We start from the raw sequence: 26,971 nt of genomic DNA, 5'->3' as shown, positions 1-26,971 counted from the left end.
TGGAGTGTCCAGTCAGTGTGTGTGTATTAACCCCTCTGTCTCTCTCAGTGCATTGTTACTGTACTGGAGTGTCCAGTCAGTGTGTGTGTATGAACCCCTCTCTCAGTGCAGTGTTAATGTACTGGAGTGTCCAGTCAGTGTGTGTGTATTAACCCCTCTCTCTCTCTCAGTGCAGTGTTAATGTACTGGAGTGTCCAGTCAGTGTGTCTGTATGAACCCCTCTCTCTCTCTCAGTGCAGTGTTAATGTACTGGAGTGTCCAGTCAGTGTGTGTGTATTAACCCCTCTCTCTCTCAGTGCAGTGTTAATGTACTGGAGTGTCCAGTCAGTGTGTCTGTATTAACCCCTCTCTCTCTCAGTGCAGTGTTAATGTACTGGAGTGTCCAGTCAGTGTGTCTGTATTAACCCCCCTCTCTCTCAGTGCAGTGTTAATGTACTGGAGTGTCCAGTCAGTGTGTCTGTATGAACCCCTCTCTCTCTCAGTGCAGTGTTAATGTACTGGAGTGTCCAGTCAGTGTGTCTGTATTAACCCCTCTCTCTCTCTCAGTGCAGTGTTAATGTACTGGAGTGTCCAGTCAGTGTGTCTGTATTAACCCCTCTCTCTCTCAGTGCAGTGTTAATGTACTGGAGTGTCCAGTCAGTGTGTCTGTATTAACCCCTCTCTCTCTCAGTGCAGTGTTAATGTACTGGAGTGTCCAGTCAGTGTGTGTGTATGAACCCCTCTCTCTCAGTGCAGTGTTAATGTACTGGAGTGTCCAGTCAGTGTGTGTGTATTAACCCCTCACTCTCTCTCAGTGCAGTGTTAATGTACTGGAGTGTCCAGTCAGTGTGTCTGTATTAACCCCTCTCTCTCTCAGTGCAGTGTTAATGTACTGGAGTGTACAGTCAGTGTGTGTGTATTAACCCCTCTCTCTCAGTGCAGTGTTAATGTACTGGAGTGTCCAGTCAGTGTGTGTGTATTAACCCCTCTCTCTCAGTGTTAATGTACTGGAGTGTTCTGTGTTAATGTACTGGAGTGTCCAGTCAGTGTGTGTGTATGAACCCCTCTCTCAGTGCAGTGTTAATGTACTGGAGTGTCCAGTCAGTGTGTGTGTATTAACCCCTCTGTCTCTCTCAGTGCAGTGTTACTGTACTGGAGTGTCCAGTCAGTGTGTGTGTATGAACCCCTCTCTCAGTGCAGTGTTAATGTACTGGAGTGTCCAGTCAGTGTGTGTGTATTAACCCCTCTCTCTCTCTCAGTGCAGTGTTAATGTACTGGAGTGTCCAGTCAGTGTGTCTGTATGAACCCCTCTCTCTCTCTCAGTGCAGTGTTAATGTACTGGAGTGTCCAGTCAGTGTGTGTGTATTAACCCCTCTCTCTCTCAGTGCAGTGTTAATGTACTGGAGTGTCCAGTCAGTGTGTCTGTATTAACCCCTCTCTCTCTCAGTGCAGTGTTAATGTACTGGAGTGTCCAGTCAGTGTGTCTGTATTAACCCCCCTCTCTCTCAGTGCAGTGTTAATGTACTGGAGTGTCCAGTCAGTGTGTCTGTATGAACCCCTCTCTCTCTCAGTGCAGTGTTAATGTACTGGAGTGTCCAGTCAGTGTGTCTGTATTAACCCCTCTCTCTCTCTCAGTGCAGTGTTAATGTACTGGAGTGTCCAGTCAGTGTGTCTGTATTAACCCCTCTCTCTCTCAGTGCAGTGTTAATGTACTGGAGTGTCCAGTCAGTGTGTCTGTATTAACCCCTCTCTCTCTCAGTGCAGTGTTAATGTACTGGAGTGTCCAGTCAGTGTGTGTGTATGAACCCCTCTCTCTCAGTGCAGTGTTAATGTACTGGAGTGTCCAGTCAGTGTGTGTGTATTAACCCCTCTCTCTCTCTCAGTGCAGTGTTAATGTACTGGAGTGTCCAGTCAGTGTGTCTGTATTAACCCCTCTCTCTCTCAGTGCAGTGTTAATGTACTGGAGTGTCCAGTCAGTGTGTGTGTATGAACCCCTCTCTCTCAGTGCAGTGTTAATGTACTGGAGTGTCCAGTCAGTGTGTGTGTATTAACCCCTCTCTCTCTCAGTGCAGTGTTAATGTACTGGAGTGTCCAGTCAGTGTGTGTGTATTAACCCCTCTCTCTCTCTCTCAGTGCAGTGTTAATGTACTGGAGTGTCCAGTCAGTGTGTGTGTATTAACCCCTCTCTCTCAGTGCAGTGTTAATGTACTGGAGTGTCCAGTCAGTGTGTGTGTATTAACCCCTCTGTCTCTCTCAGTGCAGTGTTAATGTACTGGAGTGTACAGTCAGTGTGTGTGTATTAACCCCTCTCTCTCTCAGTGCAGTGTTAATGTACTGGAGTGTCCAGTCAGTGTGTGTGTATGAACCCCTCTCTCAGTGCAGTGTTAATGTACTGGAGTGTTCTGTGTTAATGTACTGGAGTGTCCAGTCAGTGTGTGTGTATTAACCCCTCTGTCTCTCTCAGTGCAGTGTTAATGTACTGGAGTGTCCAGTCAATGTGTGTGTATTAACCCCTCTCTCTCTCAGTGCAGTGTTAATGTACTGGAGTGTCCAGTCAGTGTGTCTGTCTGAACCCCTCTCTCTCTCTCAGTGCAGTGTTAATGTACTGGAGTGTCCAGTCAGTGTGTCTGTATGAACCCCTCTCTCTCTCTCAGTGCAGTGTTAATGTACTGGAGTGTCCAGTCAGTGTGTCTGTCTGAACCCCTCTCTCTCTCTCAGTGCAGTGTTAATGTACTGGAGTGTCCAGTCAGTGTGTCTGTATGAACCCCTCTCTCTCTCTCAGTGCAGTGTTAATGTACTGGAGTGTCCAGTCAGTGTGTGTGTATTAACCCCTCTCTCTCTCAGTGCAGTGTTAATGTACTGGAGTGTCCAGTCAGTGTGTCTGTATTAACCCCTCTCTCTCTCAGTGCAGTGTTAATGTACTGGAGTGTCCAGTCAGTGTGTCTGTATTAACCCCTCTCTCTCTCTCTCAGTGCAGTGTTAATGTACTGGAGTGTCCAGTCAGTGTGTCTGTATTAACCCCTCTCTCTCTCAGTGCAGTGTTAATGTACTGGAGTGTCCAGTCAGTGTGTGTGTATGAACCCCTCTCTCAGTGCAGTGTTAATGTACTGGAGTGTCCAGTCAGTGTGTCTGTATTAACCCCTCTCTCTCTCAGTGCAGTGTTAATGTACTGGAGTGTCCAGTCAGTGTGTGTGTATTAACCCCTCTCTCTCTCTCAGTGCAGTGTTAATGTACTGGAGTGTCCAGTCAGTGTGTGTGTATTAACCCCTCTCTCTCTCAGTGCAGTGTTAATGTACTGGAGTGTCCAGTCAGTGTGTGTGTATGAACCCCTCTCTCTCAGTGCAGTGTTAATGTACTGGAGTGTCCAGTTAGTGTGTCTGTATTAACCCCTCTCTCTCAGTGCAGTGTTCATGTACTGGAGTGTCCAGTCAGTGTGTGTGTATTAACCCCTCTCTCTCTCAGTGCAGTGTTAATGTACTGGAGTGTCCAGTCAGTGTGTCTGTATGAACCCCTCTCTCTCTCTCAGTGCAGTGTTCATGTACTGGAGTGTCCAGTCAGTGTGTCTGTATTAACCCCTCTCTCTCTCAGTGCAGTGTTAATGTACTGGAGTGTCCAGTCAGTGTGTCTGTATTAACCCCTCTCTCTCTCAGTGCAGTGTTAATGTACTGGAGTGTCCAGTCAGTGTGTGTGTATTAACCCCTCTGTCTCTCAGTGCAGTGTTAATGTACTGGAGTGTCCAGTCAGTGTGTGTGTATTAACCCCTCTCTCTCTCAGTGCAGTGTTAATGTACTGGAGTGTCCAGTCAGTGTGTCTGTATTAACCCCTCTCTCTCTCTCAGTGCAGTGTTAATGTACTGGAGTGTCCAGTCAGTGTGTCTGTATTAACCCCTCTCTCTCTCAGTGCAGTGTTAATGTACTGGAGTGTCCAGTCAGTGTGTGTGTATTAACCCCTCTCTCTCTCTCAGTGCAGTGTTAATGTACTGGAGGGTCCAGTCAGTGTGTCTGTATGAACCCCTCTCTCTCTCAGTGCAGTGTTGATGTACTGGAGTGTCCAGTCAGTGTGTGTGTATTAACCCCTCTCTCTCTCAGTGCAGTGTTAATGTACTGGAGTGTCCAGTCAGTGTGTGTGTATTAACACCTCTCTCTCAGTGCAGTGTTAATGTACTGGAGTGTCCAGTTAGTGTGTCTGTATTAACCCCTCTCTCTCAGTGCAGTGTTCATGTACTGGAGTGTCCAGTCAGTGTGTGTGTATTAACCCCTCTCTCTCTCAGTGCAGTGTTAATGTACTGGAGTGTCCAGTCAGTGTGTCTGTATGAACCCCTCTCTCTCTCTCAGTGCAGTGTTCATGTACTGGAGTGTCCAGTCAGTGTGTCTGTATTAACCCCTCTCTCTCTCAGTGCAGTGTTAATGTACTGGAGTGTCCAGTCAGTGTGTGTGTATGAACCCCTCTCTCTCTCTCTCTCTCAGTCATGTGCAGTGCAGACCTCTCTGACATTGAGGGTGTGCTTGAATCTCCGGAAGCCCTCTCCTCCTCCGGCCTCTATCACAGCCTGGACTGTACGTATACCATCACTGTCTACACGGGGTATGGAGTAGAGATTCAGGTCGGTACAGTCCTCAGCCTCTCTAGACCGCCTGCAGAATTGAGTCGGCTGCCTCCCGGCGCTGTGTCTGTGCTGACTCCTCCGCCTTCCCGCTCCCTCAGGTGAGGAAGTTGAATCTGTCCAAGGATGAGTCGTTGACCATCGTGGCTCTGGGAGGGGCGGGGCAGGAGCTCCTGGCCAATGAGACCCTGATGAGTGAGGGTCAGGTGATCCGCAGCTCCACCAATCAGGTGCGGATCCACTATCAGAGTTTTCAGCCAGCCAGTCCCGGCGTGTTCAGCTTTCATTACCAAGGTATTGTAACCAATCACATCGCGGTTCCATTCTCCTCTCTCTCACTGTGTGTCCTGTCCTGCTGTGTGTGTTTATCACTGAGGGAGTCTCTGTGATCTCCTCTCTCTCTCCCTGTGTCTCCTGTCCTGCTGTGTGTGTTTATCACTGAGGGACTCTCTGTGATCTCCTCTCTCTCTCACTGTGTGTCCTGTCCTGCTGTGTGTGTTTATTACTGAGGGAGTCTCTGTTATCTCCTCTCTCTCTCTCACTGTGTCTCCTGTCCTGCTGTGTGTGTTTATTACTGAGGGAGTCTCTGTGATCTCCTCTCTCTCACTGTGTGTCCTGTCCTGCTGTGTGTGTATATTACTGAGGGAGTCTCTGTGATCTCCTCTCTCTCACTGTGTGTCCTGTCCTGCTGTGTGTGTATATTACTGAGGGAGTCTCTGTGATCTCCTCTCTCACTGTGTCTCCTGTCCTGCTGAGTGTGTTTATTACTGAGGGATTCTCTGTGATCTCCTCTCTCTCACTGTGTCTCCTGTCCCGCTGTGTGTGTTTATCACTGAGGGATTCTCTGTGATCTCCTCTCTCTCACTGTGTCTCCTGTCCTGCTGTGTGTGTTTATCACTGAGGGATTCTCTGTGATCTCCTCTCTCTCACTGTGTCTCCTGTCTTGCTGTGTGTGTTTATTACTGAGGGAGTCTCTGTGATCTCCTCTCTCACTGTGTCTCCTGTCCCGCTGTGTGTGTTTATTACTGAGGGAGTCTCTGTGATCTCCTCTCTCTCACTGTGTCTCCTGTCCCGCTGTGTGTGTTTATTACTGAGGGATTCTCTGTGATCTCCTCTCTCTCACTGTGTCTCCTGTCCTGCTGTGTGTGTATATTACTGAGGGAGTCTCTGTGATCTCCTCTCTCACTGTGTCTCCTGTCCTGCTGTGTGTGTTTATTACTGAGGGACTCTCTGTGATCTCCTCTCTCTCTCCCTGTGTCTCCTGTCCTGCTGTGTGTGTTTATTACTGAGGGAGTCTCTGTGATCTCCTCTCTCTCACTGTGTCTCCTGTCCCGCTGTGTGTGTTTATTATTGAGGGATTCTCTGTGATCTCCTCTCTCTCACTGTGTCTCCTGTCCCGCTGTGTGTTTATGCCTCGTCTCTCTTCAGCGTTCCTCCTCTCCTGCTCCTTTCCTCTCTCCCCGGCTGGAGGGGGGGTGTCTGTGACTGACCTTCACCCAGGAGGCTCCGCCCACTTTCACTGTGACCCCGGTTACGAGGTCAGGGGTCATGAGGTCGTGACCTGCCTGAACTCCACTCGACCTCACTGGAGCGCCAGCGAACCCCAGTGTGTCGGTGAGTCAGCGGTGTGTGTGTGAGGGAGTGGGTGAGTGTGCAGTGTGTGTGTGTGTGAGTGAGAGTGGGTGAGTGTGAGTGTGTGTCATGTGTGTGTGCAGTGTACGTGCTGTGTGTGTCATGTGTGTACAGTGTGTCGTGTGTGTGAATACGTGTGTAGTGTGAATGTGTCTGTAGTGTGTGTCGTGTGCAGTGTGCCTGTAGTGTGCCTGCAGTGTGTGTGTCGTGTGAATGTGTCTGTAGTGTGTGTCGTGTGCAGTGTGCCTGTAGTGTGTGTACAGTGTGTGTACAGTGTGTCGTGTGTGTGAATACGTGTGTAGTGTGAATGTGTCTGTAGTGTGTGTCGTGTGCAGTGTGCCTGTAGTGTGCTGTGCCTGCACTGTGTGTAGTGTGTGCAGTGTGTGTGTGCAGTGTGTGTCTGCAGTGTGTGTGTGCAGTGTGTGTGTGTGTAGTGTGCCTGCAGTGTGTGTGCTCTTGTCTGCAGGTGTCAGTAGCTCACAGTACCAGACTCTGACACAGGGGGCGCTGGTTAGAGCTCCCTGTTCACCTGCCAGACCACTGCATCCCGGCGTCTCTCTGGGGGAACAGGGCTGAATCCGGGAGGAGACGCCTCTCACACTCTTCACTGAACACAGCAGGGAGAGGAGAGGAGACTTAAACCCCCTCTCACTTCGTCTCTCCCCTCCCTCTCCTCTCTCTCCTCTCCCCTCCTCTCTCTCCCCCCTCTCCCTCCTCTCACTTCGTCTCTCCCCCCTCTCTCTCCTCTCCCCCCTCTCTCTCCTCTCACTTCGTCTCTCCCCCCTCTCCCTCCTCTCACTTCGTCTCTCCCCCCTCTCTCTCCTCTCCCCCCTCTCTCTCCTCTCACTTCGTCTCTCCCCCCTCCCCTCTCTCTCTCTCCTCTCCCCTCCTCTCTCTCCCCCCCTCTCTCCTCTCACTTCGTCTCTCCCCCCTCTCTCTCCTCTCACTTCGTCTCTCCCCCCTCTCCTCTCTCTCTCTCCCCTCCCCTCTCTCTCTCTCCCCCCTCTCTCCCCTCTCTCTCTCTCCTCTCACTTCGTCTCTCCTCTCTCCTCTCCCCTCCTCTCACTTCCTCTCTCCCCTCTCTCCCCTCCCCTCTCCTCTCTCTCTGCTCCTCTCTCTCAGCAGTGGCATGTGGAGGGTGGATTCGGAACGCCACTCTAGGGCGGATCCTCTCTCCCACGCCATCCGGTAACCACAGCAACAACCTGAGCTGCCATTGGCTGCTGGAGGCCAGAGAGGGACACAGGCTCCACCTCCACTTCGAGAGGGTGGCTCTGGACGAGGACAATGACAGGTCAGGTTAACGTACTGGAGTGTCCAGTCAGTGTGTCTGTATTAACCCCTCTCTCTCTCTCTCTCAGTGCAGTGTTAATGTACTGGAGTGTCCAGTCAGTGTGTGTGTATGAACCCCTCTCTCTCTCAGTGCAGTGTTAACGTACTGGAGTGTCCAGTCAGTGTGTCTGTATTAACCCCTCTCTCTCTCTCAGTGCAGTGTTAATGTACTGGAGTGTCCAGTCAGTGTGTGTGTATTAACCCCTCTCTCTCTCAGTGCAGTGTTAATGTACTGGAGTGTCCAGTCAGTGTGTGTGTATTAACCCCTCTCTCTCAGTGCAGTGTTGATGTACTGGAGTGTCCAGTCAGTGTGTCTGTATTAACCCCTCTCTCTCTCAGTGCAGTGTTAATGTACTGGAGTGTCCAGTCAGTGTGTCTGTATTAACCCCTCTCTCTCAGTGCAGTGTTAATGTACTGGAGTGTCCAGTCAGTGTGTGTGTATTAACCCCTCTCTCTCAGTGCAGTGTTAATGTCCTGGAGTGTCCAGTCAGTGTGTGTGTGTATTAACCCCTCTCTCTCTCAGTGCAGTGTTAACGTACTGGAGTGTCCAGTCAGTGTGTCTGTATTAACCCCTCTCTCTCTCTCAGTGCAGTGTTAATGTACTGGAGTGTCCAGTCAGTGTGTCTGTATTAACCCCTCTCTCTCTCAGTGCAGTGTTAATGTACTGGAGTGTCCAGTCAGTGTGTCTGTATTAACCCCTCTCTCTCAGTGCAGTGTTAATGTACTGGAGTGTCCAGTCAGTGTGTGTGTATTAACCCCTCTCTCTCAGTGCAGTGTTAATGTCCTGGAGTGTCCAGTCAGTGTGTGTGTGTATTAACCCCTCTCTCTCTCAGTGCAGTGTTAACGTACTGGAGTGTCCAGTCAGTGTGTCTGTATTAACCCCTCTCTCTCTCTCAGTGCAGTGTTAATGTACTGGAGTGTCCAGTCAGTGTGTCTGTATTAACTCCTCTCTCTCTCAGTGCAGTGTCAATGTACTGGAGTGTCCAGTCAGTGTATCTGTATGAACCCCTCTCTCTCTCTCAGTGCAGTGTTAATGTACTGGAGTGTCCAGTCAGTGTGTGTGTATTAACCCCTCTCTCTCTCTCAGTGCAGTGTTAATGTACTGGAGGGTCCAGTCAGTGTGTCTGTATGAACCCCTCTCTCTCTCAGTGCAGTGTTAATGTACTGGAGTGTCCAGTCAGTGTGTGTGTATTAACCCCTCTCTCTCTCAGTGCAGTGTTAATGTACTGGAGTGTCCAGTCAGTGTGTGTGTATTAACCCCTCTCTCTCTCAGTGCAGTGTCAATGTACTGGAGTGTCCAGTCAGTGTATCTGTATGAGCCCCTCTCTCTCTCTCAGTGCAGTGTTAATGTACTGGAGTGTCCAGTCAGTGTGTGTGTATTAACCCCTCTCTCTCAGTGCAGTGTTAATGTACTGGAGTGTCCAGTCAGTGTGTGTGTATTAACCCCTCTCTCTCTCAGTGCAGTGTTAATGTACTAGAGGGTCCAGTCAGTGTGTCTGTATTAACTCCCTTTCTCTTTCTCAGGCTCATTGTTCGGAGTGGGAACAACTCTCAGGCTCTGCTGCAGTTTGATTCTGATATAGATGACATTCCAGAAAGAGGGATCGTCAGTGAGGGCTCCTCGCTCTTCTTGGAGTTGCAGTCAGAAAACTCTGGAATCCCACTGCTTCTGGCACTGCGCTATGAAGGTGGGAGAGAGACGAACCTTTAGCAAACAGATGAAACACAACCAACACAATAAATTATTTTTAAATGTGTCCCTATTAACCCCTCTCTCTCTCAGTGCAGTGTTAATGTACTGGAGTGTCCAGTCAGTGTGTGTGTATTAACCCCTCTCTCTCTCAGTGCAGTGTTAATGTACTGGAGTGTCCAGTCAGTGTGTGTATTAACCCCTCTCTCTCTCAGTGCAGTGTTAATGTACTGGAGTGTCCAGTCAGTGTGTCTGTATTAACCCCTCTCTCTCTCTCAGTGCAGTGTTAATGTACTGGAGTGTCCAGTCAGTGTGTCTGTATTAACCCCTCTCTCTCTCTCAGTGCAGTGTTAATGTACTGGAGTGCCCAGTCAGTGTCTGTGTTTTAACCCCTCTCTCTGTCTCTTCAGCCTTTGATGCAGAGCACTGCTATGAGCCATTCCTACTCCATGGGAACTTCAGCACCACTGACCTGTCCTACCAGGTTGGCACGAGAGTGACCTTCTCCTGCTCTCCTGGCTTCCTCATGGAGCAGGGGTCAGGGGTCATCGAGTGCATCGATCCCAGCGAACCCCGCTGGAACGAGAGCGAGCCAGTCTGCAAAGGTACAGCAAGCACCTCTCCGAAAACGCACAGACACAGTGCTTGTACACTGGAGGAACAGCTTTCTGGGAAGAAAAATCTTCATTGACTCTTTCTGAATAACTCAGCTTAAACGACAGTAATAAACATATATCACCCCTCTCTGTGTGTGCACTGTTGAGTCAGCATGTCTATATTAACCTGTCTCTCTCTCTCAGTGCAGTGTTAATGTACTGGAGTGTCCAGTCAGTGTGTCTGTATTAACCCCTCTCTCTCTCAGTGCAGTGTTAATGTACTGCAGTGTCCAGTCAGTGTATCTGTATTAACCCCTCTCTCTCTCAGTGCAGTGTTAATGTACTGGAGTGTCCAGTCAGTGTATCTGTATTAACCCCTCTCATTCTTCTCTGTCCTTCAGCACTGTGTGGAGGGGAGCTCTCTGAGCCCTCAGGTACAGTCCTGTCTCCTGACTGGCCTCAGAGTTACTCTAAAGGGCAGGACTGTGTCTGGCAGATTCATGTTAGTGAGGACAAGCGCATTGAACTGGACATCCAGATGTGAGTCTTTCTCCTTCACTCTCCATCTCTTTTGTTATCTGTATGAACCCCCCTCTCTCTCAGTGCAGTGTTAATGTACTGGAGTGTCCAGTCAGTGTGTCTGTATTAACCCCTCTCTCTCTCAGTGCAGTGTTAATGTACTGGAGTGTCCAGTCAGTGTGTGTATTAACCCCCCTCTCTCTCTCAGTGCAGTGTTAATGTACTGGAGTGTCCAGTCAGTGTGTCTGTATTAACCCCTCTCTCTCTCAGTGCAGTGTTAATGTACTGGAGTGTCCAGTCAGTGTGTGTGTATGAACCCCTCTCTCTCTCAGTGCAGTGTTAATGTACTGGAGTGTCCAGTCAGTGTGTCTGTATTAACCCCTCTCTCTCAGTCCAGTGTTAATGTACTGGAGTGTCCAGTCAGTATGTCTGTATTAACCCCTCTCTCTCTCAGTGCAGTGTTAATGTACTGGAGTGTCCAGTCAGTGTGTGTGTATTAACCCCTCTCTCTCTCAGTGCAGTGTTAATGTACTGGAGTGTCCAGTCAGTGTGTCTGTATTAACCCATCTCTCTCTCTCAGTGCAGTGTTAATGTACTGGAGTGTCCAGTCAGTGTGTGTGTATTAACCCCTCTGTCTCTCGGTGCAGTGTTAATGTACTGGAGTGTCCAGTCAGTGTGTCTGTATTAACCCATCTCTCTCTCTCAGTGCAGTGTTAATGTACTGGAGTGTCCAGTCAGTGTGTCTGTATTAACCCCTCTCTCTCTCAGTGCAGTGTTAATGTACTGGAGTGTCCAGTCAGTGTGTGTGTATTAACCCCTCTCTCTCAGTGCAGTGTTAATGTACTGGAGTGTCCAGTCAGTGTGTGTGTATGAACCCCTCTCTCTCAGTGCAGTGTTAATGTACTGGAGTGTCCAGTCAGTGTGTCTGTATTAACCCCTCTCTCTCAGTCCAGTGTTAATGTACTGGAGTGTCCAGTCAGTATGTCTGTATTAACCCCTCTCTCTCTCAGTGCAGTGTTAATGTACTGGAGTGTCCAGTCAGTGTGTGTGTATTAACCCCTCTCTCTCTCAGTGCAGTGTTAATGTACTGGAGTGTCCAGTCAGTGTGTCTGTATTAACCCATCTCTCTCTCTCAGTGCAGTGTTAATGTACTGGAGTGTCCAGTCAGTGTGTGTGTATTAACCCCTCTGTCTCTCAGTGCAGTGTTAATGTACTGGAGTGTCCAGTCAGTGTGTCTGTATTAACCCATCTCTCTCTCTCAGTGCAGTGTTAATGTACTGGAGTGTCCAGTCAGTGTGTGTGTATTAACCCCTCTCTCTCAGTGCAGTGTTAATGTACTGGAGTGTCCAGTCAGTGTGTCTGTATGAACCCCTCTCTCTCTCTCAGTGCAGTGTTAATGTACTGGAGTGTCCAGTCAGTGTGTGTGTATTAACCCATCTCTCTCTCTCAGTGCAGTGTTAATGTACTGGAGTGTCCAGTCAGTGTGTGTGTATTAACCCATCTCTCTCTCTCAGTGCAGTGTTAATGTACTGGAGTGTCCAGTCAGTGTGTGTGTATTAACCCATCTCTCTCTCTCAGTGCAGTGTTAATGTACTGGAGTGTCCAGTCAGTGTGTCTGTATTAACCCCTCTCTCTCTCTCTCAGACTCAATATCCGGCGCAGTGACATCCTCACCTTGTATGATGGCCATGACCTCACTGCTCACGTGTTTGGCCAGTACCTGGGGTCGCGGGAGCGTTTCCGGGTGTACTCCGTGGGGTCAGAGGTCACGATCCAGTTCCAGAGTGATGCTGACGACTCCTCCTTCATCCTCAGCCAGGGCTTCCTCATCCACTACCGCGGTAAAGTCCCTTCGGTACCTCCAGAGTGACAGGCAGCAGGTAACAGGAAACAGAAAGCAGGCAGCAGGAAACAGGAAACAGGAAACAGGAAACAGGAAGCAGGAAACAGGAAGCAGGCAGCAAGCAGCAGGAAACAGGAAACAGAAAGCAGGCAGCAGGAAACAGGCAGCAGGAAACAGGAAACAGGAAACAGGCAGCAGGTAACAGGAAACAGAAAGCAGGCAGCAAGCAGCTGGAAACAGGAAACAGAAAGCAGGCAGCAGGCAGCAGGAAACAGAAAGCAGGCAGCAGGTAACAGGAAACAAGAAACAGGCAGCAGGTAACAGGAAACAAGAAACAGGCAGCAGGTAACAGGAAGCAGGCAGCAGGTAACAGGAAGCAGGCAGCAGGTAACAGGAAACAAGAAACAGGCAGCAGGTAATAGGAAGCAGGCAGAAGGCAACAGGAAACAGGAAATAGGAAGTAGGCAGCAGGCAGCAGGCAACAGGAAGCAGGAAACAGGCAACAGGCAGCAGTCCCAGTGCCACACACGCTCACACACTCACACCAGTGCCACCCACACTCATACATGCTCACAAACTCACACCAGTGCCATACACGCTCACACACTCACACCAGTGCCACCCACGCTCATACACGCTCACACACACACACCAGTGCCACACATGCTCACATTCTCACACGCTCACACACTCACACCAGTGCCACACGCGCTCACACACTCACACCAGTGCCACCCACGCTCACACACTCACACCAGTGCCACACGCGCTCACACACTCACACCAGTGCCGGTGCCACACCAACCTGGGGAGAACACGCAGACTCCACACAGACAGACCCCCAGGTCCCGCTGTGACCCCAGGGCCCCAGAGCCCCGGTCGGCATGAGGGTGTCTGTCTCTGGGCTCCTCGGGATTCCCGCCTGTTTCCGCCCCCAGAGCTGGAGCGGAACGACACCTGCGCCGCGCTGCCGCCCGTCAGCTCCGGCTGGAGCAGCTCCTCCCACCCCAGCCTGGTAAGGGGCAGCGTGGTGACCTACGAGTGCCAGCCGGGCTACGACATCGTCGGCTCCGACATCATCACCTGCCAGTGGGATCTGTCCTGGAGCAACGCTCCGCCCACCTGCCGGAAAGGTCAGTCCAGATGTTCATCTCCCTGTGTGAGGAGTGTCTCTGGGGTCTGTTTTAGGGTCTGTGTTCATCTCTCTGTGTGAGAAGTGTCTCTGGGGTCTGTATTAGGGTCTGTGTTCATCTCTCTGTGTGAGGAGTGTCTCTGGGGTCTGTGTTCATCTCTCTGTGTGAGGAGTGTCTCTGAGGTCTGTATTAGGGTCTGTGTTCATCTCTCTGTGTGAGGAGTGTCTCTGGGGTCTGTGTTCATCTCTCTGTGTGAGGAGTGTCTCTGAGGTCTGTATTAGGGTCTGTATTCATCTCCCTGTGTGAGGAGTGTGTCTGGGGTCTGTATTAGGGTCTGTATTCATCTCTCTGTGTGAGGAGTGTCTCTGGGGTCTGTATTAGGGTCTGTATTCATCTCTCTGTGTGAGGAGTGTCTCTGAGGTCTGTATTAGGGTCTGTGTTCATCTCTCTGTGTGAGGAGTGTCTCTGGGGTCTGTATTAGGGTCTGTATTCATCTCTCTGTGTGAGGAGTGTCTCTGGGGTCTGTATTAGGGTCTGTGTTCATCTCTCTGTGTGAGGAGTGTCTCTGGGGTCTGTATTAGGGTCTGTGTTCATCTCTCTGTGTGAGGAGTGTCTCTGGGCTCTGTGTTCATCTCTCTGTGTGAGGAGTGTCTCTGGGGTCTGTATTAGGGTCTGTGTTCATCTCTCTGTGTGAGGAGTGTCTCTGGGGTCTGTATTAGGGCCTGTGTTCATCTCTCTGTGTGAGGAGTGTCTCTGGGGTCTGTATTAGGGTCTGTGTTCATCTCTCTGTGTGAGAAGTGTCTCTGGGGTCTGTATTAGGGTCTGTATTCATCTCCCTGTGTGAGGAGTGTGTCTGGGGTCTGTATTAGGGTCTGTATTCATCTCTCTGTGTGAGGAGTGTCTCTGGGGTCTGTATTAGGGTCTGTGTTCATCTCTCTGTGTGTGGAGTGTCTCTGGGGTCTGTATTAGGGTCTGTATTCATCTCCCTGTGTGAGGAGTGTCTCTGGGGTCTGTTTTAGGGTCTGTGTTCATCTCTCTGTGTGAGAAGTGTCTCTGGGGTCTGTATTAGGGTCTGTGTTCATCTCTCTGTGTGAGGAGTGTCTCTGGGGTCTGTGTTCATCTCTCTGTGTGAGGAGTGTCTCTGAGGTCTGTATTAGGGTCTGTATTCATCTCCCTGTGTGAGGAGTGTGTCTGGGGTCTGTATTAGGGTCTGTATTCATCTCTCTGTGTGAGGAGTGTCTCTGGGGTCTGTATTAGGGTCTGTATTCATCTCTCTGTGTGAGGAGTGTCTCTGAGGTCTGTATTAGGGTCTGTGTTCATCTCTCTGTGTGAGGAGTGTCTCTGGGGTCTGTATTAGGGTCTGTATTCATCTCTCTGTGTGAGGAGTGTCTCTGGGGTCTGTATTAGGGTCTGTGTTCATCTCTCTGTGTGAGGAGTGTCTCTGGGGTCTGTATTAGGGTCTGTGTTCATCTCTCTGTGTGAGGAGTGTCTCTGGGCTCTGTGTTCATCTCTCTGTGTGAGGAGTGTCTCTGGGGTCTGTATTAGGGTCTGTGTTCATCTCTCTGTGTGAGGAGTGTCTCTGGGGTCTGTATTAGGGCCTGTGTTCATCTCTCTGTGTGAGGAGTGTCTCTGGGGTCTGTATTAGGGTCTGTGTTCATCTCTCTGTGTGAGAAGTGTCTCTGGGGTCTGTATTAGGGTCTGTATTCATCTCCCTGTGTGAGGAGTGTGTCTGGGGTCTGTATTAGGGTCTGTATTCATCTCTCTGTGTGAGGAGTGTCTCTGGGGTCTGTATTAGGGTCTGTATTCATCTCTCTGTGTGAGGAGTGTCTCTGAGGTCTGTATTAGGGTCTGTGTTCATCTCTCTGTGTGAGGAGTGTCTCTGGGGTCTGTATTAGGGTCTGTGTTCATCTCTCTGTGTGAGGAGTGTCTCTGGGGTCTGTATTAGGGTCTGTGTTCATCTCTCTGTGTGAGGAGTGTCTCTGGGGTCTGTGTTCATCTCTCTGTGTGAGGAGTGTCTCTGGGGTCTGTATTAGGGTCTGTATTCATCTCTCTGTGTGAGGAGTGTCTCTGGGGTCTGTATTAGGGTCTGTATTCATCTCTCTGTGTGAGGAGTGTCTCTGAGGTCTGTATTAGGGTCTGTGTTCATCTCTCTGTGTGAGGAGTGTCTCTGGGGTCTGTATTAGGGTCTGTGTTCATCTCTCTGTGTGAGGAGTGTCTCTGGGGTCTGTATTAGGGTCTGTGTTCATCTCTCTGTGTGAGGAGTGTCTCTGGGGTCTGTGTTCATCTCTCTGTGTGAGGAGTGTCTCTGGGGTCTGTATTAGGGTCTGTGTTCATCTCTCTGTGTGAGGAGTGTCTCTGGGGTCTGTATTAGGGCCTGTGTTCATCTCTCTGTGTGAGGAGTGTCTCTGGGGTCTGTTTTAGGGTCTGTGTTCATCTCTCTGTGTGAGAAGTGTCTCTGGGGTCTGTATTAGGGTCTGTGTTCATCTCACTGTGTGAGGAGTGTCTCTGAGGTCTGTATTAGGTTCTGTGTTCATCTCTCTGTGTGAGGAGTGTCTCTGAGGTCTGTATTAGGTTCTGTGTTCATCTCTCTGTGTGAGGAGTGTCTCTGGGGTCTGTATTAGGGTCTGTATTCATCTCTCTGTGTGAGGAGTGTCTCTGAGGTCTGTATTAGGGTCTGTGTTCATCTCTCTGTGTGAGGAGTGTCTCTGGGGTCTGTATTAGGGTCTGTATTCATCTCTCTGTGTGAGGAGTGTCTCTGGGGTCTGTATTAGGGTCTGTGTTCATCTCTCTGTGTGAGGAGTGTCTCTGGGGTCTGTATTAGGGTCTGTGTTCATCTCTCTGTGTGAGGAGTGTCTCTGGGCTCTGTGTTCATCTCTCTGTGTGAGGAGTGTCTCTGGGGTCTGTATTAGGGTCTGTGTTCATCTCTCTGTGTGAGGAGTGTCTCTGGGGTCTGTATTAGGGCCTGTGTTCATCTCTCTGTGTGAGGAGTGTCTCTGGGGTCTGTTTTAGGGTCTGTGTTCATCTCTCTGTGTGAGAAGTGTCTCTGGGGTCTGTATTAGGGTCTGTATTCATCTCCCTGTGTGAGGAGTGTGTCTGGGGTCTGTATTAGGGTCTGTATTCATCTCTCTGTGTGAGGAGTGTCTCTGGGGTCTGTATTAGGGTCTGTATTCATCTCTCTGTGTGAGGAGTGTCTCTGAGGTCTGTATTAGGGTCTGTGTTCATCTCTCTGTGTGAGGAGTGTCTCTGGGGTCTGTATTAGAGTCTGTGTTCATCTCTCTGTGTGAGGAGTGTCTCTGGGGTCTGTATTAGGGTCTGTGTTCATCTCTCTGTGTGAGGAGTGTCTCTGGGGTCTGTGTTCATCTCTCTGTGTGAGGAGTGTCTCTGGGGTCTGTATTAGGGTCTGTATTCATCTCTCTGTGTGAGGAGTGTCTCTGGGGTCTGTATTAGGGTCTGTATTCATCTCTCTGTGTGAGGAGTGTCTCTGAGGTCTGTATTAGGGTCTGTATTCATCTCTCTGTGTGAGGAGTGTCTCTGGGGTCTGTATTAGGGTCTGTGTTCATCTCTCTGTGTGAGGAGTGTCTCTGGGGTCTGTATTAGGGTCTGTGTTCATCTCTCTGTGTGAGGAGTGTCTCTGGGGTCTGTGTTCATCTCTCTGTGTGAGGAGTGTCTCTGGGGTCTGTATTAGGGTCTGTGTTCATCTCTCTGTGTGAGGAGTGTCTCTGGGGTCTGTATTAGGGCCTGTGTTCATCTCTCTGTGTGAGGAGTGTCTCTGGGGTCTGTTTTAGGGTCTGTATTCATCTCTCTGTGTGAGGAGTGTCTCTGGGGTCTGTATTAGGGTCTGTGTTCATCTCACTGTGTGAGGAGTGTCTCTGAGGTCTGTATTAGGTTCTGTGTTCATCTCTCTGTGTGAGGAGTGTCTCTGAGGTCTGTATTAGGTTCTGTGTTCATCTCTCTGTGTGAGGAGTGTCTCTGGGGTCTGTATTAGGGTCTGTGTTCATCTCTCTGTGTGAGGAGTGTCTCTGGGGTCTGTTTTAGGGTCTGTATTCATCTCTCTGTGTGAGGAGTGTCTCTGGGCTCTGTGTTCATCTCTCTGTGTGAGGAGTGTCTCTGGGGTCTGTTTTAGGGTCTGTATTCATCTCTCTGTGTGAGGAGTGTCTCTGAGGTCTGTATTAGGGTCTGTGTTCATCTCTCTGTGTGAGGAGTGTCTCTGGGGTCTGTATTAGGGTCTGTATTCATCTCTCTGTGTGAGGAGTGTCTCTGGGGTCTGTATTAGGGTCTGTGTTCATCTCTCTGTGTGAGGAGTGTCTCTGGGGTCTGTATTAGGGTCTGTGTTCATCTCTCTGTGTGAGGAGTGTCTCTGGGCTCTGTGTTCATCTCTCTGTGTGAGGAGTGTCTCTGGGGTCTGTATTAGGGTCTGTGTTCATCTCTCTGTGTGAGGAGTGTCTCTGGGGTCTGTATTAGGGCCTGTGTTCATCTCTCTGTGTGAGGAGTGTCTCTGGGGTCTGTTTTAGGGTCTGTGTTCATCTCTCTGTGTGAGAAGTGTCTCTGGGGTCTGTATTAGGGTCTGTATTCATCTCCCTGTGTGAGGAGTGTGTCTGGGGTCTGTATTAGGGTCTGTATTCATCTCTCTGTGTGAGGAGTGTCTCTGGGGTCTGTATTAGGGTCTGTATTCATCTCTCTGTGTGAGGAGTGTCTCTGAGGTCTGTATTAGGGTCTGTGTTCATCTCTCTGTGTGAGGAGTGTCTCTGGGGTCTGTATTAGAGTCTGTGTTCATCTCTCTGTGTGAGGAGTGTCTCTGGGGTCTGTATTAGGGTCTGTGTTCATCTCTCTGTGTGAGGAGTGTCTCTGGGGTCTGTGTTCATCTCTCTGTGTGAGGAGTGTCTCTGGGGTCTGTATTAGGGTCTGTATTCATCTCTCTGTGTGAGGAGTGTCTCTGGGGTCTGTATTAGGGTCTGTATTCATCTCTCTGTGTGAGGAGTGTCTCTGAGGTCTGTATTAGGGTCTGTATTCATCTCTCTGTGTGAGGAGTGTCTCTGGGGTCTGTATTAGGGTCTGTGTTCATCTCTCTGTGTGAGGAGTGTCTCTGGGGTCTGTATTAGGGTCTGTGTTCATCTCTCTGTGTGAGGAGTGTCTCTGGGGTCTGTGTTCATCTCTCTGTGTGAGGAGTGTCTCTGGGGTCTGTATTAGGGTCTGTGTTCATCTCTCTGTGTGAGGAGTGTCTCTGGGGTCTGTATTAGGGCCTGTGTTCATCTCTCTGTGTGAGGAGTGTCTCTGGGGTCTGTTTTAGGGTCTGTGTTCATCTCTCTGTGTGAGAAGTGTCTCTGGGGTCTGTATTAGGGTCTGTGTTCATCTCACTGTGTGAGGAGTGTCTCTGAGGTCTGTATTAGGTTCTGTGTTCATCTCTCTGTGTGAGGAGTGTCTCTGAGGTCTGTATTAGGTTCTGTGTTCATCTCTCTGTGTGAGGAGTGTCTCTGGGGTCTGTATTAGGGTCTGTGTTCATCTCTCTGTGTGAGGAGTGTCTCTGGGGTCTGTTTTAGGGTCTGTATTCATCTCTCTGTGTGAGGAGTGTCTCTGGGCTCTGTGTTCATCTCTCTGTGTGAGGAGTGTCTCTGGGGTCTGTTTTAGGGTCTGTATTCATCTCTCTGTGTGAGGAGTGTCTCTGGGCTCTGTGTTCATCTCTCTGTGTGAGGAGTGTCTCTGGGGTCTGTATTAGGGTCTGTGTTCATCTCTCTGTGTGAGGAGTGTCTCTGGGGTCTGTATTAGGGTCTGTGTTCATCTCTCTGTGTGAGGAGTGTCTCTGGGGTCTGTATTAGGGTCTGTGTTCATCTCTCTGTGTGAGGAGTGTCTCTGGGGTCTGTATTAGGGTCTGTGTTCATCTCTCTGTGTGAGGAGTGTCTCTGGGGTCTGTATTAGGGCCTGTGTTCATCTCTCTGTGTGAGGAGTGTCTCTGGGGTCTGTTTTAGGGTCTGTATTCATCTCTCTGTGTGAGGAGTGTCTCTGGGCTCTGTGTTCATCTCTCTGTGTGAGGAGTGTCTCTGGGGTCTGTATTAGGGTCTGTGTTCATCTCTCTGTGTGAGGAGTGTCTCTGGGGTCTGTATTAGGGTCTGTGTTCATCTCTCTGTGTGAGGAGTGTCTCTGGGGTCTGTATTAGGGTCTGTGTTCATCTCTCTGTGTGAGGAGTGTCTCTGGGGTCTGTATTAGGGTCTGTGTTCATCTCTCTGTGTGAGGAGTGTCTCTGGGGTCTGTATTAGGGCCTGTGTTCATCTCTCTGTGTGAGGAGTGTCTCTGGGGTCTGTATTAGGGTCTGTGTTCATCTCTCTGTGTGAGGAGTGTCTCTGGGGTCTGTATTAGGGTCTGTGTTCATCTCTCTGTGTGAGGAGTGTCTCTGGGGTCTGTATTAGGGTCTGTGTTCATCTCTCTGTGTGAGGAGTGTCTATATTAACCTCTGGAGTCTTTATTAACCCCTCTCTTTCTCAGTCCAGTACTGTTCTGACCCAGGGGAAGTGGTGAATGGCGCGAGGACGGTTCTGGGTGGGGCCCGACAGGTTGCAGAGGCCCTGTTCCCCGTGGGCGTGGTGGTGCGGTTCTCTTGCTCTGAGGGGTATCAGCTGGAGGGGGCCCCCTCCCTCACCTGCCACAGCCGCGACACAGGCACCCCGAAGTGGAGTGACCGCAGCCCAAAGTGTGTCTGTGAGTAACTGCGCCTCTTCTGTCTCTACACTGATACCTCTGTTAACCCCTCTCTCTCTCAGTGCAGTGTTAATGTACTGGAGTGTCCAGTCAGTGTGTCTGTATTAACCCCCCTCTCAGTGCAGTGTTGATGTACTGGAGTGTCCAGTCAGTGTGTCTGTATTAACCCCTCTCTCTGTCAGTGCAGTGTTAATGTACTGGAGTGTCCAGTCAGTGTGTCTGTATTAACCCCTCTCTCTCAGTGCAGTGTTAATGTACTGGAGTGTCCAGTCAGTGTGTGTGTATTAACCCCTCTCTCTCTCTCAGTGCAGTGTTAATGTACTGGAGTGTCCAGTCAGTGTGTGTATTAACCCCTCTCTCTCAGTGCAGTGTTAATGTACTGGAGTGTCCAGTCAGTGTGTGTGTATTAACCCTTCTCTCTCTCTCAGTGCAGTGTTAATGTACTGGAGTGTCCAGTCAGTGTGTGTGTATTAACCCCTCTCTCTCTCAGTGCAGTGTTAATGTACTGGAGTGTCCAGTCAGTGTGTGTGTATTAACCCCTCTCTCTCAGTGCAGTGTTAATGTACTGGAGTGTCCAGTCAGAGTGTGTGTATTAACCCCTCTCTCTCTCAGTGCAGTGTTAATGTACTGGAGTGTCCAGTCAGTGTGTGTGTATTAACCCCTCTCTCTCTCAGTGCAGTGTTAATGTACTGGAGTGTCCAGTCAGAGTGTGTGTATTAACCCCTCTCTCTCTCAGTGCAGTGTTAATGTACTGGAGTTTCCAGTCAGTGTGTCTGTATTAACCCCTCTCTCTCTCTCTCAGTGCAGTGTTAATGTACTGGAGTGTCCAGTCAGTGTGTCTGTATTAACCCCTCTCTCTCTCAGTGCAGTGTTAATGTACTAGAGTGTCCAGTCAGTGTGTTTGTATTAACCCCTCTCTCTCTCAGTGCAGTGTTAATGTACTGGAGTGTCCAGTCAGTGTGTCTGTATTAACCCCTCTCTCTCTCTCTCAGTGCAGTGTTAATGTACTGGAGTGTCCAGTCAGTGTGTCTGTATTAACCCCTCTCTCTCTCAGTGCAGTGTTAATGTACTGGAGTGTCCAGTCAGTGTGTCTGTATTAACCCCTCTCTCTCAGTGCAGTGTTAATGTACTGGAGTGTCCAGTCAGTGTGTGTGTATTAACCCCTCTCTCTCAGTGCAGTGTTAATGTACTGGAGTTTCCAGTCAGTGTGTCTGTATTAACCCCTCTCTCTCTCAGTGCAGTGTTAATGCATTAACCTGTCCCTCTCTCTCAGTGAAGTATGAGCCCTGCCCTAACCCTGGTATCCCGGAGAATGGCTATCAGACTCTGTACAAGCACCGCTACCAGGCTGGAGAGACTCTGCGGTTCTTCTGCTACGAAGGCTACGAGCTCATCGGCGAGGTCACCATTACCTGCATCCCTGGACACCCCTCTCAGTGGAACAGTCCGCCCCCCTTCTGCAAAGGTAAGAGATGGTTTGAGCCTGTGTGTATAGAAACAGAGAGAGATTGAAATGATCAAGAGGTAAGAAGAGAGAGAAGAGACAGGGAGAGAGACAGGGAGAGGAGAGACAGGGGGAGAGAGGAGTAGAGACAGGGGAAGGAGAGACAGGGGAAAAGAGAGGAGTAGAGACAGGGAGAGAGTGTGTGATCTCCTGTCCCAGCCTGAGGAACAGACAGTGAGCCTGTCTCTCAATAATAATAATACAGTGTGTGATCTCCTGTCCCAGCCTGAGGAACAGACAGTGAGCCTGTCTCTCAATAATAATATTACAGTGTGTGATCTCCTGTCCCAGCCTGAGGAACAGACAGTGAGCCCGTCTCTCAGTAATAATAATACAGTGTGTGATCTCCTGTCCCAGCCTGAGGAACAGACAGCGAGCCTGTCTCTCAATAATAATAATACAGTGTGTGATCTCCTGTCCCAGCCTGAGGAACAGACAGTGAGCCTGTCTCTCAATAATAATAATACAGTGTGTGATCTCCTGTCCCAGCCTGAGGAACAGACAGTGAGCCTGTCTCTCAATAATAGTAATACAGTGTGTGATCTCCTGTCCCAGCCTGAGGAACAGACAGTGAGCCTGTCTCTCAATAATAATAATACAGTGTGTGATCTCCTGTCCCAGCCTGAGGAACAGACAGTGAGCCTGTCTCTCAATAATAATAATACAGTGTGTGATCTCCTGTCCCAGCCTGAGGAACAGACAGTGAGCCTGTCTCTCAATAATAATAATACAGTGTGTGATCTCCTGTCCCAGCCTGAGGAACAGACAGTGAGCCTGTCTCTCAATAATAATAATACAGTGTGTGATCTCCTGTCCCAGCCTGAGGAACAGACAGCGAGCCCGTCTCTCAATAATAATAATAATACAGTGTGTGATCTCCTGTCCCAGCCTGAGGAACAGACAGTGAGCCTGTCTCTCAATAATAATATTACAGTGTGTGATCTCCTGTCCCAGCCTGAGGAACAGACAGTGAGCCTGTCTCTCAATAATAATACAGTGTGTGATCTCCTGTCCCAGCATGTCTCTAATACTCCTCTGTGTGTTGTGTGTTGAGTGTGAGAGTCCTGTGATGTGTCTGTACTCTAAATGTCTGTAGATCTTTTATTGACTCTGTCTGCTTTGGCAACACTGAGAGACGGTGAGAGAGAGAGAGGAGGAGAGAGACAGAGACAGGGGGACAGATAGAAGAGAGACAGATAGAAGGGCACATCCTGGTTTCTGGGAGAGACAAGGGGAGAGAGGGAGGGGTAGAGACAGGAGGAGAGACAGACAGACGGACAGGAGAGACAGAGATGGGGGGAGAGAGGAGTAGAGACAGACGGACAGGAGAGACAGGAGGAGAGACAGACAGACAGACCGGAGAGACAGAGATGGGGGGGAGAGAGGAGTAGAGACAGGAGGAGAGACAGACAGACGGACAGGAGAGACAGACAGAAGGACAGGAGAGACTGGGGTAGAGAGGGAGGAATAGAGACAGGAGGAGAGACGGACAGGAGAGACAAGGGGAGAGAGAGTAGTAGAGACAGGAGGAGAGACAAGGGGAGAGAGTGGAGCAGAGACAGGAGGAGAGACAGACAGACGGACAGGAGAGACAAGGGGAGAGAGAGAGGAGTAGAGACAGGAGGAGAGACAGGGAGAGAGAGAGGAGTAGAGACAGGAGAAGAGACAGGAATGGGGGGGAGAGAGAGAGGAGTAGAGACAGGAGGAGAGACAGGGAGCGAGGAGTAGAGACAGGGAGAGAGAGAGGAGTAGAGACAGGAGAAGAGACAGGAATGGGGGGGAGAGAGAGAGAAGTAGAGACAGGAGGAGAGACAGGGAGCGAGGAGTAGAGACAGGAGAAGAGACAGGAATGGGGGGGAGAGAGAGAGAAGTAGAGACAGGAGGAGAGACAGGGAGCGAGGAGTAGAGACAGGAAAGCGGGGGAGAGAGAGAGGAGGAGAGACAGGGACGGGGGGAGAGAGACAGGAGCACACACCCTTGTTTCCAGCGACGGTCTCGGCTCTGGGGACTAACCTGCCTCCCTCTGTGTCTCCGCCGCCGGACAGCGTACGAGGAGTTACTGGAGGACCACAAGCTCGAAGGTCAGTCCCGCCCCTCCCCCGCGCCCCCGGCCCGCGCTCTGATTGGCTCCCACCCGTGACGGGCACGGCCGCCGGCCAGCCGCTGACGAGGCCGCTGCCCCTCTGTCTTTCAGTCTCCCGGGCGACCGATCGCTCCCCCCAGATGAAGGGTGGGAACATCGCCCTGGCGATCTTCATGCCAATCATCCTGGTCATCTTTCTGATTGGAGGAATCTACCTGTATTATACCAAGTAAGTCCCGCCCATTGCTGTCAGAGGGTCAGAGGGTCAGTGAGTGTGTGAGTCAGTGGGTCAGAGGGTCAGTGAGTCAGTGTGAGTGTGAGTCAGTGGGTCAGAGTGTCAGTGAGCGTGTGGGTCAGAGGGTCAGAGGGTCAGAGGGTCAGTGAGCCAGTGAGCCAGTGAGCGTGTGAGTCAGTGGGTCAGAGTGTCAGTGAGCGTGTGAGTCAGAGGGTCAGAGGGTCAGTGAGTGTGTGAGTCAGTGGGTCAGAGGGTCAGAGTGTCAGTGAGCGTGTGAGTCAGAGGGTCAGAGGGTCAGAGGGTCAGTGAGTGTGTGAGTCAGTGGGTCAGAGGGTCAGTGAGCGTGTGAGTCATTGGGTCAGTGGGTCAGAGGGTCAGTGAGTCAGTGTGAGTGTGTCAGTGAGTCAGATTCCAGGGAAAGTCTTTGTTTGGCCTGTCTCTCTCTCTCACACACACTGTGTCTCCTGTCTGTGTGTGGTTTGCAGGTTCCAGGGAAAGTCTTTGTTTGGCCTGTCTCTCTCTCTCACACTGTGTCTCCTGTCTGCGTGTGGGCTGCAGGTTCCAGGGAAAGTCTTTGTTTGGCCTGTCTCTCTCTCACACACTGTGTCTCCTGTCTGTGTGTGGGTTGCAGGTTCCAGGGAAAGTCTTTGTTTGGCCTGTCTCTCTCTCTCACACTGTGTCTCCTGTCTGTGTGTGGGTTGCAGGTTCCAGGGAAAGTCTTTGTTTGGCCTGTCTCTCTCTTTCTCTCTCACACTGTGTCTCCTGTCTATGTGTGGGCTGCAGGTTCCAGGGAAAGTCTTTGTTTGGCCTGTCTCTCTCTCTCACACTGTGTCTCCTGTCTGTGTGTGGGCTGCAGGTTCCAGGGAAAGTCTTTGTTTGGCCTGTCTCTCTCTCACACACTGTGTCTCCTGTCTGTGTGTGGGCTGCAGGTTCCAGGGAAAGTCTTTGTTTGGCCTGTCTCTCTCTCTCACACTGTGTCTCCTGTCTGTGTGTGGTTTGCAGGTTCCAGGGAAAGTCTTTGTTTGGCCTGTCTCTCTCTCTCTCACACTGTGTCTCCTGTCTATGTGTGGGTTGCAGTTTCCAGGGAAAGTCTTTGTTTGGCCTGTCTCTCTCTCTCTCACACTGTGTCTCCTGTCTGTGTGTGGGTTGCAGTTTCCAGGGAAAGTCTTTGTTTGGCCTGTCTCTCTCTTTCTCTCTCACACTGTGTCTCCTGTCTGTGTGTGGGTTGCAGTTTCCAGGGAAAGTCTTTGTTTGACCTGTCTCTCTCTCTCTCACACTGTGTCTCCTGTCTGTGTGTGGTTTGCAGGTTCCAGGGAAAGTCTTTGTTTGGCCTGTCTCTCTCTCTCACACTGTGTCTCCTGTCTGTGTGTGGTTTGCAGGTTCCAGGGAAAGTCTTTGTTTGGCCTGTCTCTCTCTCACACTGTGTCTCCTGTCTGTGTGTGGTTTGCAGGTTCCAGGGAAAGTCTTTGTTTGGCCTGTCTCTCTCTTTCTCTCTCACACTGTGTCTCCTGTCTGTGTGTGGGCTGCAGGTTCCAGGGAAAGTCTTTGTTTGGCCTGTCTCTCTCTCTCACACTGTGTCTCCTGTCTGTGTGTGGGTTGCAGGTTCCAGGGAAAGTCTTTGTTTGGCCTGTCTCTCTCTTTCTCTCTCACACTGTGTCTCCTGTCTGTGTGTGGGCTGCAGGTTCCAGGGAAAGTCTTTGTTTGGCCTGTCTCTCTCTCTCACACTGTGTCTCCTGTCTGTGTGTGGGCTGCAGGTTCCAGGGAAAGTCTTTGTTTGGCCTGTCTCTCTCTCACACACTGTGTCTCCTGTCTGTGTGTGGTTTGCAGGTTCCAGGGAAAGTCTTTGTTTGGCCTGTCTCTCTCTCACACTGTGTCTCCTGTCTGTGTGTGGTTTGCAGGTTCCAGGGAAAGTCTTTGTTTGGCCTGTCTCTCTCTCACACTCACTCCTACAGCCCCATCACTGTGGAGTCAGACTTCAACAACCCCCTGTACGAGGCTGGGGTAAGACTGCCTGTCTCTCTGTCTGTGTACACCCCTAACCCCCTCTCCTCATCCCTCTCTCTCTCTTTTGAAGTTGTATGTTATTTAACTGGTTGTTGCTGTTGCTGTTCTGTGTTTGTGTTTCTGGTGATGCCTTTAGTGTCTGTGTATTGGACAAGACGTGCAAATAAGCATTTCATGCACTTGTGCGTATGAGAGTAAACTGAACTGAGCAAACACCTCTCCACCTGTCTCTCTCTCTGTCTTTGTCCCTGTTTGTCTCTCTTTTGTCCCCCTCTCTATATCCTTCTCTCTCTTCTTGTTCCTGTCTGTCTCTCTCTTTGTCCCTCTCTCTTCTTGTTCCTGTCTGTCTCTCTCTTTGTCCATCTCTCTCTTCTTGCTCCTGTCTGTCTCTCTCTCTTCTTGTTCCTGTCTGTCTCTCTCTCTTGTTCCTGTCTGTCTCTCTCTTTGTCTCTCTCTCTCTCTTCTTGTTCCTGTCTGTCTCTCTCTTTGTCCCTCTCTCTCTCTCTTCTTGTTCCTGTCTGTCTCTCTCTCTTCTTGTTCCTGTCTGTCTTTCTTTTTGTCTCTCTCTCTCTTCTTGTTATCACCTGTACTGGCTACATGGACACACAGTTCTCACTGTATTCAGTATAACTGCACTACTGGTGTACACTGCACACACCATGGACACACAGCAGCTCTGCTCACATTGAGTTTTATTCCATTTCAAAAATGAAACCTCAGTTTTGTGATTTTTGTGTTTTTGTGTTTTTGTGAATTTTGTGATTCTTGTGATTCTTGTGATTTTTGTGTTTTTGTGAATTTTGTGATTCTTGTGAGTTTTGTGAGCTCGCAGAAAAATACATTTCATTGCCAGTCACTGCTGCTGCTGCTGCTGCATGCCATCTTGTTGTACACTTGATCAATAAACTGTGACTTTGACTTTGACTTTGTTCCTGTCTGTCTCTCTCTTTGTCCATCACTCTCTCTATCCTTCTCTCTCTTCTTGTTCCTGTCTCTCTCTCTTTGTCCCTCTCTCTCTACCCTTCTCTCTCTTTGTCCCTCTTTCTCTCTTCTTGTTGCTGTCTGTCTCTCTCTTTGTCTCTCTCTCTCTTCTTGTTCCTGTCCGTCTCTCTCTCTTTGTCCATCTCT

At 50.1% G+C, this 26,971-nt stretch overlaps 1 protein-coding gene across 2 annotated transcripts in view; it reads left to right on the top strand.

The window, feature by feature from the left end:
- The window catches only part of sez6l2 (seizure related 6 homolog (mouse)-like 2), a 55,054-nt gene that overhangs the window by 25,773 nt on the left and 2,310 nt on the right, over positions 1 to 26,971 (top strand). The window contains exons 5-18 of one of the 2 annotated variants that reach the window (XM_088915917.1): positions 4,446 to 4,582; positions 4,684 to 4,876; positions 6,011 to 6,196; positions 7,337 to 7,508; positions 9,071 to 9,234; positions 9,647 to 9,841; positions 10,234 to 10,372; positions 11,996 to 12,192; positions 13,133 to 13,327; positions 19,805 to 20,017; positions 21,291 to 21,482; positions 23,567 to 23,602; positions 23,716 to 23,833; positions 25,738 to 25,840. In XM_088915917.1, coding sequence (XP_088772043.1) covers positions 4,446 to 4,582; positions 4,684 to 4,876; positions 6,011 to 6,196; positions 7,337 to 7,508; positions 9,071 to 9,234; positions 9,647 to 9,841; positions 10,234 to 10,372; positions 11,996 to 12,192; positions 13,133 to 13,327; positions 19,805 to 20,017; positions 21,291 to 21,482; positions 23,567 to 23,602; positions 23,716 to 23,833; positions 25,738 to 25,840 — 2,240 coding nt within the window. The remainder of the gene's footprint in view (positions 1 to 4,445; positions 4,583 to 4,683; positions 4,877 to 6,010; positions 6,197 to 7,336; positions 7,509 to 9,070; positions 9,235 to 9,646; positions 9,842 to 10,233; positions 10,373 to 11,995; positions 12,193 to 13,132; positions 13,328 to 19,804; positions 20,018 to 21,290; positions 21,483 to 23,566; positions 23,603 to 23,715; positions 23,834 to 25,737; positions 25,841 to 26,971) is intronic. The other variant, XM_088915918.1, reaches the window with a different exon arrangement.

This window comes from Atractosteus spatula, chromosome 5, assembly GCF_055471065.1.
Source record: "Atractosteus spatula isolate fAtrSpa1 chromosome 5, fAtrSpa1.hap1, whole genome shotgun sequence".
NCBI lineage: Eukaryota > Metazoa > Chordata > Actinopteri > Semionotiformes > Lepisosteidae > Atractosteus > Atractosteus spatula.
Note: the sequence above shows the minus strand (reverse complement) of the source record. Positions and strands in the feature narration are given on the sequence as shown.